The sequence below is a fragment of the Balaenoptera acutorostrata genome, chromosome 8, assembly GCF_949987535.1.
Source record: "Balaenoptera acutorostrata chromosome 8, mBalAcu1.1, whole genome shotgun sequence".
Taxonomy (NCBI): Eukaryota; Metazoa; Chordata; class Mammalia; order Artiodactyla; family Balaenopteridae; genus Balaenoptera; species Balaenoptera acutorostrata.
Genome location: NC_080071.1, coordinates 32171655 through 32184774, shown reverse-complemented (window position 1 = coordinate 32184774; position 13120 = coordinate 32171655). Strand labels below are relative to the sequence as shown.

The 13120-nt window shown below is 34.3% G+C and overlaps 1 protein-coding gene across 1 annotated transcript in view; it reads left to right on the top strand.

Annotated features, from left to right (window-relative positions):
* Positions 1–13120, top strand: part of TLK1 (tousled like kinase 1) — a 164368-nt gene that overhangs the window by 95768 nt on the left and 55480 nt on the right. Inside the window, exons 5-11 of the mRNA XM_007183263.2 lie at positions 258–304; positions 1806–1901; positions 3642–3731; positions 4768–4860; positions 8987–9097; positions 9212–9348; positions 12343–12531. Coding sequence (XP_007183325.1) covers positions 258–304; positions 1806–1901; positions 3642–3731; positions 4768–4860; positions 8987–9097; positions 9212–9348; positions 12343–12531 — 763 coding nt within the window. The remainder of the gene's footprint in view (positions 1–257; positions 305–1805; positions 1902–3641; positions 3732–4767; positions 4861–8986; positions 9098–9211; positions 9349–12342; positions 12532–13120) is intronic.

Genomic DNA, 13120 nt, shown 5'->3' with positions numbered 1-13120 from the left:
TTTTTAAAATTGACATGTATCTATTGAAATATCGTTTGATTTTTGGAATTCTGAAGTCGGCATCTGACCCTCTGAGGGCTCTTAATATTCTTTTGATGCCCATCACTACCCAACTAAAATATATTCTTTTTATTAAATAGATTATTTTTGTGTGTATTAGAGAAATTAAGTTTGGCACATTCTCTTTCTGATATAGTATGTGGTAGATAGTCATGACTGACTTTAAATCTATAAAATTTTTTACTTCTGTATTTTAGGAAAAAGTATTGGGGGACGTGGCCACAAAATTAGCGACTATTTTGAAGTAAGTTCATTGAGAAATATCTTCAGTTCTTAATATAATTTTGCTATGGGCTGAAATAATTTGTTTGAAGCACAAAGTCAACTTTTGATTATCTACTTAATTAGAGCAGAACTTCACTACTACGTGATGTCCTGACTTCCTAGGAATATTAAACTTTACTTTTACTTTGGTGTGGCACATCGTAATTTTCAAAGTACTTTCTCCTGTATTTGCTTATATCCAGGAGATAGTCAAAGCAGGTGTTATTAGTATTCCTATTTTACAGATGAGGAAACTGAGAGCCAGAGATATAAAGTAGCCTACGTAAAGGCAAATTCTAAATGGAAGAGCAAAGAGTAGCTTTAAGTCTCCCAGCCTCTAGAATTCTTTCTGCTGTCAGTACCACAGCAACAGTTGAGCCCTGTGGATAGAGATTAAATAATGATGGCGATGTGAATCTAAGAGTCCCTGAAAATAATAAACAGTGGTAAATTTAAATTCTTACTTAGTCTGGAATGTTTCCTTTCTTCTACACAGAAACACTTCTGCCTACCAGTTTTCATTATAAAATATTAATGTGATTATTAAAACAAACATCTACTCAGTTGAAAAATATTTATATTTCCTTGAGAGAGAGCAGAATTTGCTGATTAGGAGAAGGGCTGTGTTTAAAATATATATATATTTTTTATCCTCCATTGTTTTTCTTTCTTGAGTTTACAGTGTCTAAGCTAAAACTGTTGCAGACTATAAGATACACCTGATGCTCTTTAGTTGATGTCAGTCCCTTAGTGTTAATATCATTAAAAATCTTTGCCAAAGGTAGGATCAAATAAACAAATCTCAAGCGTCTTGGATGCCTACTGTGTGCTGAGTGTTACGCTAGGCACTATAGATAAGAAATTTAGACAAAGCTCCTAGGTTGCAGGAAGCTGTTTAATGAACACACTAGGAAGTTCCCATCTCTGCTGTTCATACCTGTACCCTGAGATGAAGCCATTAGCAACAAATTGTTTTCTCCTTCCATTCTTGGTTCAGAAACATGAGACTTGAGAAAGCTATGGAACAGATTAGGTTGGCTTCTCTTCATATGCAGTTAAGTCATGCAGTATAATGCATGTTATGCATGTAAGAAAGGATTGATTTTTATTAGACTTTGTGCTGTTAAGAAGAAGGGACTTGGTTTGTATAGTTCTTTTATAGTGCTATGAACATTTGGATACTTAACAGATCTTGGGACTGACAGCTCTGTTTTAAGATAGTTGATTATGTTCACTAACATCTACATGTAAACATGTTAAAGTTTCTTGGGATTAGGGATCATACTGGTTTAACAAACAAGGGAACTGTGCTAAAATTTGAAGGAAAAATAAGACTTGTTCTTTGCTTTGGGGGAATTTGTCTTTGAGTCTGCCACAAAAATAATAATAAGATATACTTAAATTAATTCATAATGGCATATCTAAAATAATATTTGTCTAAACCTGTGTTAATAAATAGTGATGTTTCCTTTCTCCCTCAGTACCAAGGTGGAAATGGCTCAAGTCCAGTAAGAGGCATACCTCCTGCAATCCGTTCTCCTCAGAATTCACATTCACATTCCACTCCTTCCTCATCTGTAAGTTTTTACGTATGTAGTCTTTGTGTCTCAGAGTTTATGTGTACTGAATGAATAACTTTTATAATTTGTCTTTATTGAGACCTTTTACATATATTAGCGTTTATCTTTAAAAAAATCATTCTGTGAGGTGAGTTGAATTCTTTTTAATGATTTGATACTATTAGAACTTTATTTCTGAAAGTAAGATTCTTAAGTTAAAGATTTCCTGAATTAATTATAAGACGTGTTCTTCGCTTTGGGGGAATTTGTTCCCCAAAGAAGGAATGTTTCTATAAAAGAATGATGGGATCAGGAACTCCCTGGCTGTCCAGTGGTTAGGACTCGGCACTTTCACTGCCAGGGCCCAGGTTCGATCCCTGGTCAGGGATCTTAACAATTAAATTTCTTAACCACTAAAATGGTAGCATAATTAATTCCTTTCTGGGAATCCTGAAATAGAGTAGGCAGCCATCAGCCTCGGATAATGTAGTTTGGCATAGGAGAAGGATCTTGGACCTGAAAATTCTCTTATAACTTTTTGGTTTGTTTCTAACATTTTAAAGACCTAGTTCTTTTATATGCATTTTTCTACATATTGGATTTTATTCTACTTTTTTTACTTTCATTATGTGAAAGTTCATTGTCTAACCAGAAAAACAATGTTGGCTTTCAGTAATTTAAAGATGAATTAAAAATTTTTAAAAATCAGAGTATCTCTTATTTATTCAGATACCCTGTTTTTACTTTCAGTGTCCCTTTCTAGTTCTGTCTGTAGACATATATTTCTTAATGTCTTATTCATTTTGTACCTTGGGGCACATCATATTGCCATATACTAAGTAAAGCATAAGACTCAAAAACAACTTTGAGCTGTAGTGATAGCATTGGTGCATGATGTAATCTGTTGCTTTCAGTGAATGTATTTTAAAACTAGTGACTAGATAAACCATGAAACTTATCAGTAAATTGATATTATACTACATATGGCATGCATTATTGTACCCACTACTAAAGAGTTCTGTATTAAGGTCTTTACAGTTTTACTTTTTGAACCATCACAATCTGTTTAATATTTTTGTTTTAAAATAATGTATTTGGCCTTGTTTTAGTTAACAGATTGAAAGCATTAAGTTTGCTTTTATGGCACCAGATTGTTAAGTTCCTTGAGGGCAGGGCATATATGGCTGGTTGTCTCTTTTATTGGGCTTTATAAGAGGGAGGTACTTAATGAATGCTTATTGAATGAATGGTGATTAAAATGTTTTTAAGTTCAATTATGTTTTTTTTAAATTCTTTATTTTTTATTTTTTTAAAATAAATTTATTTATTTATTTTTGGCTGCGTTAGGTCTTCGTTGCTGTGTGTGGGCTTTCTCTAGTTGCGGTGAGCGGGGGCTACTCTTTGTTGTAGTACGCAGGCTTCTCATTGCGGTGGCTTCTCTTGTTGCGGAGCACGAGCTCTAGGCGCACGGGCTTCAGTAGCTGTGGCACATGGGCTCAGTAGTTGTGGCTCGCAGGCTCAGTAGTTGTGGCGCACAGACTTAGTTGCTCTGCGGCATGTGGGATCTTCCCGGACCAGGGCTCGAACCCCTGCCCCCTGCATTGGCAGGCGGATTCTTAACCACTGTGCCACCAGGGAAGTCCCCAATTATGTTTTGAATTATTATCCTGATAAAAACTTACGAAATGTTTAGTTGTTGCTAAGCAAAAGCCTATTTTTTTTCTTGCTAATGTAAAATTTTTAATATTTTTTTTTAAGGTTCGACCGAATAGCCCTTCTCCTACTGCATTAGTTTTTGGGGACCACCCTATTGTACAACCAAAGCAGTTATCCTTTAAAATCACTCAGGTAAATGGTAATTAAAATTTCTTTGTATGACTTCTGAGAAACTGGTGACCAACTTTGTACACACAATTAAGATGTCTTCTCTTTGTTTTAGACATAGTCATAAAGTAAAATTCTGCATCAGGAAAGCTAATTACTAAACAAACAAAAAAAACAGTTTGTAGGGGGTGAGAAATTGAAACACCCAATTTACTATCAGCTTGTCCTTTGTTACACACTGGTTAAATATATATTTTAAGCAAAATAAATAAACAGAACAACCATAACATATCAATTCTGTTTACTGATTCTTTTTGAACTTAACATCCAAGTACATATAATCGATATCTTCATGAAAGTGTTATATTTGTTATAAGTGGACATTAAAGCAGTTTGTTCCATGTGTCTGTATTTTTGTATATTCATATATGCTACACACTTAAAAATCATTTGAAAATTAATCAGATATCTTTTACAGTTATTTAGTTTTATGAATTTTGAGTACTAAGGTTTTCATTTTAATTTCATACATGTGACAGTTTTTGGATGACTGTCTGAGATTAAGGATTGAAAAAGTAGATCTTCTTACTTGCCACCTTAGTTGTGCAGTTTATTGCCATTATACTTCTTCTTTCAGGTCATGTCCAAACTGTTGCGTGTGCATCAAAACTTCTTTCTTTGGATGATCTTTAGGCCAGGATTTATAAGTACATTGCTTTCAGTCAGCAAACAGCTTGTGAAAGTTTTTGCCATGTTCAAAAGTCAGCTAGAGTTGACAGCACAAAGCAGTGTTTATATTGAATTTTAATGAAGAACATATCAATATTCTAAAAATTTAAATAATTAGCCTTTAAAATTTTTCTTTTTAAGTTTATAGCACTTATGCTTCTGAAGATATTAAAACTTAAAACTGCAGTAAGACTTCTTGTGATACTTTTTACATACACACACAAACTCCAATACTTTCTTTGCTCTTTAGAATCAGAGTAAAATCTAATTTTATGTTTGCATGCAGTGATATATATATAATGGGGTAATAAAATAGCTTTCTTTCGTTTAGACTGACCTTACAATGCTGAAATTAGCAGCATTAGAAAGTAATAAAAACCAGGACCTGGAAAAAAAGGAAGGTCGTATAGATGACTTGCTCAGGGTAAGTAAGAAGTCATGGAGCGGGAAGAATTTGAGTAAATTATTTGGCAGTAGTAACACTGGTGAGAAAATACTTATGTTGTAAAAAAAACTCTATTACTGGAAAAAAAAATAAGCCTTTTCTTTTAGTGTAAGTACATAATTGAAAGTATCAACTATTAAATGATAAAAACTATTTTATTAGCTCTTTAAATGTGAATTGAGAAACAGTTGGAGAAATAGAAGTTTATAAAATTTATTTTTACTTGATCAACTATCCTAAGACAGATATCCATTTCATGGTAGTTCTAAAGTTAATTGATTTTCTTATAAACCTGACTGCCATTTGACACTATACTAGAGGAAGTAACTACTGCAATTTTGTGAGATTTTTAATGGAAACTTTATAAAAAGACACATCAAAAAGTATGCCTAATAGGTGAGTAAGGGGTAAAGCAGTGGTTCTCACCTCTAGCTGCTCATTAGAATCATTGGATGGAAAGTGTGGAAGGCACTTTATAAAAGTACTGATGCTTAAACTCCACCCTGAGGATTTCTGATTAAATTGATATGACGTAGGGCTTGGGCATTGGTAGTTTTAATGGCTAATTTAGCCAACACTGAGAACCGTTGGTATAGAAACTCAATGAAACCATCATCTGTGATCATATAATTACTGATACCTTTGAAACATCCAGTGTGCCTGTCCTGGTCCCATCCCATTCACTCTCTCACATCCCTTTACCATTAACCACTATTCTAAATTTTGTATTTATTTCTTATGCCTTTATGTTTCTTTATAGTTATATTACATATATCTTACACATTCTTAACAACGTATTATTTCACTTTATTTTTGAACTTTATATAAATCGCAAAATTACACTGTTTGTACCATTTTGCCCTGCTTGTTTTCACTAAACATTATATGTGGGATTGTCATGTAATAGTTTGTTCATTTCACTGCTATATAATAAGGCATTATACGAATATATTATAATTTTTCTGCTCTTGGTGGACATTTTATTTCTACTTTTTGCTAGTATGAACAGTTCTGCTAAGAATGTTCTTGTACATATCTCTGTGGCACATGTGGAAGAATTTCTCTATGGTATATATGCTTGGGAGAGACATGGCCAGAGTATAGGGCATGCATATCTTAAACTCTACTTTATAATAGCAAATTTTTCCCAAGGTGGTTGGATCAGTTTCCATTCCACCAACAATGAGCAAGAAATAATCTTACTGCTTATTATCCTTGCCAAGGTTCATTATAATCATATTTAATTTGGGGGTTCAATTTAATGGGTGTAACAAGGTATTTGTTATTATGCATTCACTTTATTTTTTGAGCATCTTTAAAAATATTTATTAACTATTTGTATTTCTTCCGTGAAGTAAATGATCATTTTTTTTGCTCATTTTTCTTAATGGGTTCCTGTCGTTTTTTAAATTGATATCAGTTTTTTGTTGGCCATATATGTTAATTTTTCTCCCAGTGTGTGAATTATCTTTGTATTTCTTTGTACTGTCTTTTGATGATTAGATCATTTAAAATTTATATGATTAAATATCTTTTTATTTATAGTTTGTACCAAATTATTATCAAAGATATACCAAAATAATTTGTTGTTTTTATCCCTAATATCATAAAGATGTTTTTCTATATTTTCTTTTAAAAGTTTTAAGTCTGCTTTTTTAATACAAGTTGTAAATCTCAACTGGGATTTATTTTTGGGTATAGTGTGAAGTAAGGTTTCATTTTAATTTCTTTCTGTGTAGAGAACCAGTTGTCCAGACCATGGAATTAAAAGTCCACTTTTTACTGCCAGCCCCATCATGCAATCTTGTTTTCATATACAAGTGGATCTATTTCTGTGTTCTGTGTTAAGTTCCATATTCTATTTGTGTATTCCTATACTGGTACCACAGCATCTTTTTATCATTTAGCAGTTGTCTTTGGCTGTTAGTAACAGAGAACATAAACAACAGTACTTTAAATGAGATACAATCTTATTTTTTGAGAGTAGAACAGAAAGGGGGGCTCCAAGTCAGAGCATGAGGGTACAGTGTCTCCTGCCCACTGAGTCACCCGCCCAAAACCAAATCCAGTTGGGGATGGAGGTGGGCCCTTCCATAGCAGGCCCAGGAGGAAATGGCGCTGTGATAACCCATGGAACACAGTGCCCCTCACTAACACACCCGAGACAGGCTTTCCTTTTCTCTGCATGCTGCTCAGCTCTGTGAGGAGAAGGGTAGAGGTGCAGTCTTCCTCTGGCCCCTGGGCTAGTGAGGGAGGCTGGGTGGGGCACTGCAATTGCAGCTGCTACTGCCACACTGACCATTCATCCCATATGTGACTGAGGAGGGCCTGGAGCCTGTTCATCTGTCCAGACAGCGATGTCTACACGTGTGTGGTTGGGCTGTTATCCCCCTGGACAAAGCATAAGGGGCCACAGACCTTTGAATGGAAGGTAGTAGGTTTTGTGGAAATGCCATTTCACTGGCCGTGCTTTATTTCCGGCCAGGCAGAGCCTTGCTATCAAGCAGAGACAACTGAGCTGCTCAGGCCGTAGGTGTCCGGACAGGTTTCCATAAACAGCAGTACTTTAAATGAGACACAATATTGTTTTTTGAGAGAAGAGCAGAACGGGGCAGCCCAGGTGTGATGGCTTCACGGTGTCATATAGGATCTTGGCTCCTTCAGTTTTTCTCCTCTTTCACCCTTAGTACATGGCCTTCATCTTGAAGATCATATCAAGGTACAAAATATTTATTAGCGTCACAGTTATGATATCTGTGTTCTTAAGCAGAAAACAAGAAGAGGAAGGAAATAAAAAATGCAAAATTCTGTGTGCAGCCTTCTTGGGTGTTCCACTTAACAACTTCTGCTTACATTTCACTGACCATCGTTAGCTGCAAGGGAAGCTGGGAAATACAGTCTTTTAGCTAGACACATATCAATCCAGAATAAAATGTTGGTTTTCCATTATGACGGAAGAAGGAGAAAATAGATTTGGGTGATTATAATTACTCTAGGTTTATATTAAATCTTGATGTGTGGTTGAACAAGTATCATCTTCTTTTTGGCTATTTTTGGCCCTTTGCTGTCTTAGAGAAGTGTTAGTGTCAGTTTTTCAGTTTTCACACACATAAACAATTTGTTGGGGTTCTGTTTGAATTGCACCTAATGATAAGGGTCTGATGCTAAATTCCATTTATGTTCCTCTGAAAGTATCTTTATTTTACCCTTTTCCTTGGAAAACAATTTTATTAGATACATACTTTTAGGTTGGCAGCTATATTTTCTCCCAGCATTTTTGATGTATTATGCCACTGTCTTTTGGCTTCCACCATGATTGGCCTAGACCTATGGTTTTCAAAGAATGATCCCCAGACCAGAAGCATCAACATTACTAGGGAACTTATTAGAAATAAACTTTTAGAGCCTACTCTAGAGCTACTAATTCAGAAACTGGAAATGGGTTCCAGTAATCTGTGTTCCAACAAGCTCTCCAGGTTGTTCCCTGGTGACTGACTGTACTAGACTAATCAGACTCATCTTCTGAGTTTAGAGAGAAGCCCCTTGCCTGAGCGTATGGCTGCCTACAAAGTTAGCAAAATTTGTATTCATATGGCCAAGAAAGATGGTGAGAATAGTTAGCTATTGGATAGGCATCTGCAGTGTCTTCCACAAGTTTAATGGAGAAAGAAGTTTCATTATTTACAAAAGATGGACGAGAACTCACATTCATTTTTAAGTGTTTAGACGCTTCATATTACTATATTTCAATTATTTTTAATTAGATGAGGTAGAATGGTGTTGCTCTGTTTTAGAAATAAGAAAACTGAGCTAAGGTTCAGATAACTTGTTTGACTTAGCCCAGATTATATATCCTAGAGTGTGGATTTGAACCCATGGAGTATGGATACAAATTCCATGTACTTTTCCACTACACAATTAAGCAGCATATAACAGTATTATTCCCATGGTAAGTAGATGTTTTAACAAATTTTTTAGTGTCATATTCAAATACTTAATCTTATTAATCCTTCTCTTTATGAAATTTGTTCAAAATGTATAAATATTCTTAAATGTCTCATATACACAAATTGTAGACCTTTTTCATCGTCTACTTATGTTGTAGGCTAATTGTGATCTCAGACGGCAGATAGATGAACAACAAAAATTACTTGAAAAATACAAAGAACGATTAAATAAGTGCATATCAATGAGCAAGAAACTACTTATCGAAAAGGTAAGTTAAAAGTTCAGTAAATTTTCCCTCTCCTTTCACTAGCCCCTATTACCTTGTATGCTTTTAAAATTTAAATTAATAAAACTGAATGATGATTTTTCCTCCTTTTTTCAGAGTACACAAGAAAAACTGTCAAGCAGAGAGAAGAGTATGCAAGACAGATTACGCCTTGGGCATTTCACGACCGTTAGACATGGTGCTTCATTTACTGAACAATGGACAGATGGTTTTGCATTTCAGAATCTTGTAAAGTTAGTCACTCTTACATTTTAAAACATTTAGTATTCCTTTGGGTTTTCATTACTTTCAAAGATTATAGATTTGGAATTACGTTCTACATCTACTCCTTACTACTCTTTGATATCAGAATTTAATACATTTGAAAGGAACATAGAACAGGCATTACAATTTTAGCTTTAGCAGACTTCTTGATTAGTTAGCATTCATCTGTACAGTATGATGTATTATTCTAAATATGACTTTTCCAGAACATAAACTGACCTAGCTTTTTATAGGTTAGTTGCGAGGGAAATTGTTAAAAGTTTGAACTTTCATTGGAAGATTTATATCTATATATCTTGGGATTTTTCTGCTTAGTTCTCCCCCCCACAACCCCCATTCCCCAGTCCTTACTTCAGCACTTGCCTGCTCTCTATTCCTATGGAAAAGACAGGAACATTTTCTCTGCAGCCTCAGACATAGTAACTCATAAGTCAGTTGAACTGAGCATGTGGCTTTAGCACTTCTGAGGTAAACTTTAAAATGGAGAAATCGTTGTTGCCATGTTTTCTTGAGTTCAGATGGTGGTAGCTAAGGGTAGGTTGACTGTTTATGTGTTGAGCCGGGATCTATGCTCCTCCTTTTGTTTTTTGTTTTTTTGTTTTTTAGCTGGAAAACTTTTAAAAACCTGCAAAGCAGGAGTGATGCCAGCATCTAAATCAGCTTTCCCAGAGTCAGTCCAGTTAAATGGAAAATGAAGGCAAAGCTTTATCTCACATAGTATCACTTAAACACTGCTGTTTCAAACACTGGTTCCCAGGACTTAAGCACAGAATGGTCTTCTCTCTATCTCAGTTGATTTATCCAGCTTCTGTTCAACACAACTGTGCTGGGTGTGAGGTATACTATAATGAAGGACAGTGTCTTTATGATGGTAGGAAGTTTGGGTTTTAATTCTGTGGATTATAGGGAGCTCTTACAGTGTTATGTGTGGTGTGTGGGGTCAGATTTGAGTTTTAGAAAGGTAGCTGGTGGTGATGTGGGAATAGTATTGGAAAGAACATAGATTGTTGACAGTTCAGATGGAGAAGCATCCAAATGAAAGGTGATAAGGCTTGAGCTAAAATATTAACAGTAGAAATGGAGAGTAGGAAATACAGTTGAGATAGAACTTACAATTTTCGAGTGTTTTTCTGAGCTACTAAACCCAGATCTACAGTTGTCCTGGTAATGAATAAAAGAGAAGTTTATATAATATAACCTTAAATATAAACTAAAAGTATGAATTTAAAATATAAACTCTGCCGGTTGTTAAAATTTCTCCATTGAGCGGTCAAAAAAAGTAAAATTGGAGCTTCTGGGTTGGTGAACATGTAGAGATTTGGGGAGGGTATCAGGCTCAGAGCATGGAAACTCCATGTCTTTTCCCCATACCTTGCCCTATGCATCTCTTCCATCTGGCTATTTCTGAGTTGTATCCTTTTATAATAAAGCAGTAATCTAGTTTTTAAAAAATTACTTGCATTTCTTATTACTAATAAGCATTTACTGAGGGCCTACTGTATGTTGTTACATATACATATTTTATATCAAGCAGTTGATATTTATCAGTGTATATCAAGCTATATATCTGTGATATAACCCGAAGTAGTTGGAGGATGAGAAGAGAAATAAATAAAAATTAGTAATATTATATTAATAATCTCTAAAATGTAGGTCATTACTGAATAATCAGGGATTAGATATATACCCATTCCAGTAATTCTTTTCTTTCATTATTTAAGTAGGTTATTGCTGTTTATTTTCATTAATAACATCTTGATTGTACCCGAAACTAGCTTTAAAATTAATTTTTAAATAAATTGAAATTATTTATAACCACTTCAAGGAGAAAACTGGATTAAAGTCTTATTCTAACTTTGCTATTCTTGAGATTTTTCTCCACCGTTTTACTCTTTTACCTAGGTGATTCTTGATTCTTTCCCTCCTACCATGTTCTGTTACTACCTGGCTAGAACCATAGGACAAGGAAATGTATGTAAAACCAATTCTTCGTCAGCAGAGTAGAAGTTCTCTAGTTCTGGTTTGAATAGGGGTGGGGGAGCAAGGAATTGAAATATTTGACTTGTTCTAAATCTGAGTATCACCACCATGTAGAGTTTAAAATTTTTTCGTAGTGTGGTGAGGTGACCTAAGAGGGAACATAATTATATTAGAACAAGCTTAAGGCGTTGTATGATAGGATGGTTTTAAAAAGCTTCAGTTGGAAGCAGTAATATTTTTACTTATATTAATTGCCCATTTTTCAAAGCCATGTAAATTTTTCTTGCTATTTTCTCTTTATTTATTTATTTATTTTTTGCTATTTTCTCTTTAAAGTGTCAAAATTCCTTCTTTCTTCCTAAATTTCTGAGGTCAATTTTTGTTTCATTTCAAAATATCACCTACCCATTCCCAAAATTTGACAGAGATACGTTTAGAAAATAACACTCTATTAAATTCACATTTGTCTTTTGTAAGTTTTTCTTTAAACAGTAAGTAATGAGATGCATGTATAAAACCTACTCTTTAACTCTGTTAATTCTTTTCTTTTAATAGCTCATTTATTTTATTCAACAAATATTTATTGAATGCTTAGCATGTGCCAGTCACTGTGCTGGGCACTAAGGGTACAATAGGGTATAAAATAGTTGTGGTCTCTATTCTCATGGAGTGATTTAGTCTAACCAGACACATTCTGATCAAGTGTCTGTAGGAATATTTGTTAGAAAGGAGCTACAAAGTACTATGAAATTATATGTGGCAGCACATCTTTTTCTAGTTCAGGGGGTTTAGGGAGGACCTTATTCAGAAATGAATGTTTCAAATGAGACATGGACAATGAGAAGGTGTTGGTTCGCAAGGGTGGGACCATAAGGTTACAAATTTATATTATATGATTTTTCATGTTTAACTAATGTATTTTCATGTTTTAACTGTGAAAAGTAATGGAAGGTTAATTTTCTTTTACGTTTATTTTTATGCAGGCAACAAGAGTGGGTGAATCAGCAAAGGGAAGATATTGAAAGGCAAAGGAAACTTCTAGCCAAACGCAAACCTCCCACAGCTAATAATTCTCAGGCACCCTCTACCAATTCTGAACCAAAACAAAGGAAAAACAAAGCAGTCAATGGAGCAGAAAATGATCCCTTTGTTAGACCAAATTTACCACAACTGTAAGCCTGCATTTTTAATTTTCCTTTTTTTAAATTGTTGCCAGTGAGCATGAATGTTAGTAATGGATGTTATTTATAAGTAAGTAGTAAAAATCATTATGGCCAGGAAGGAAGGCAGTATTGAAAAAATTTACTTCTAAAATAATAATAAGCCCCCAAATCTGAATTCTACCTAAGTGGAGATTTACTAATCCTCTTTTAAAATGAAGACTTAGGTAGCTAAGAAGAGGCTGGAATCCACTTTTTCTTCCATGTCTGAATGATAGAGTCACTTATCAGTTTTTTTTTTTTTTAAAGTTTAATTGCATTCAGCTTAATCTATTTAAGAAAGCAGGCAAGAGCATAGCATACTTATTTATCTTTTAAATATTAAAAATTTTAAGTTTTATATTGGAGTATAGTTGATTAACAATGTTGTGTTAGTTTCAGGTGTACAGCAAAGTGATTCAGTTTATACACATACATGTATCTATTCTTTTTCAAATTCTTTCCCATTTAGGTTATTACAGAACATTGAGCAGAGTTCCCTGGGTCCACTTTAGAAGTTTTTTTTTTTTTTTTTTTTTTTCCACACACACACACTGTATTT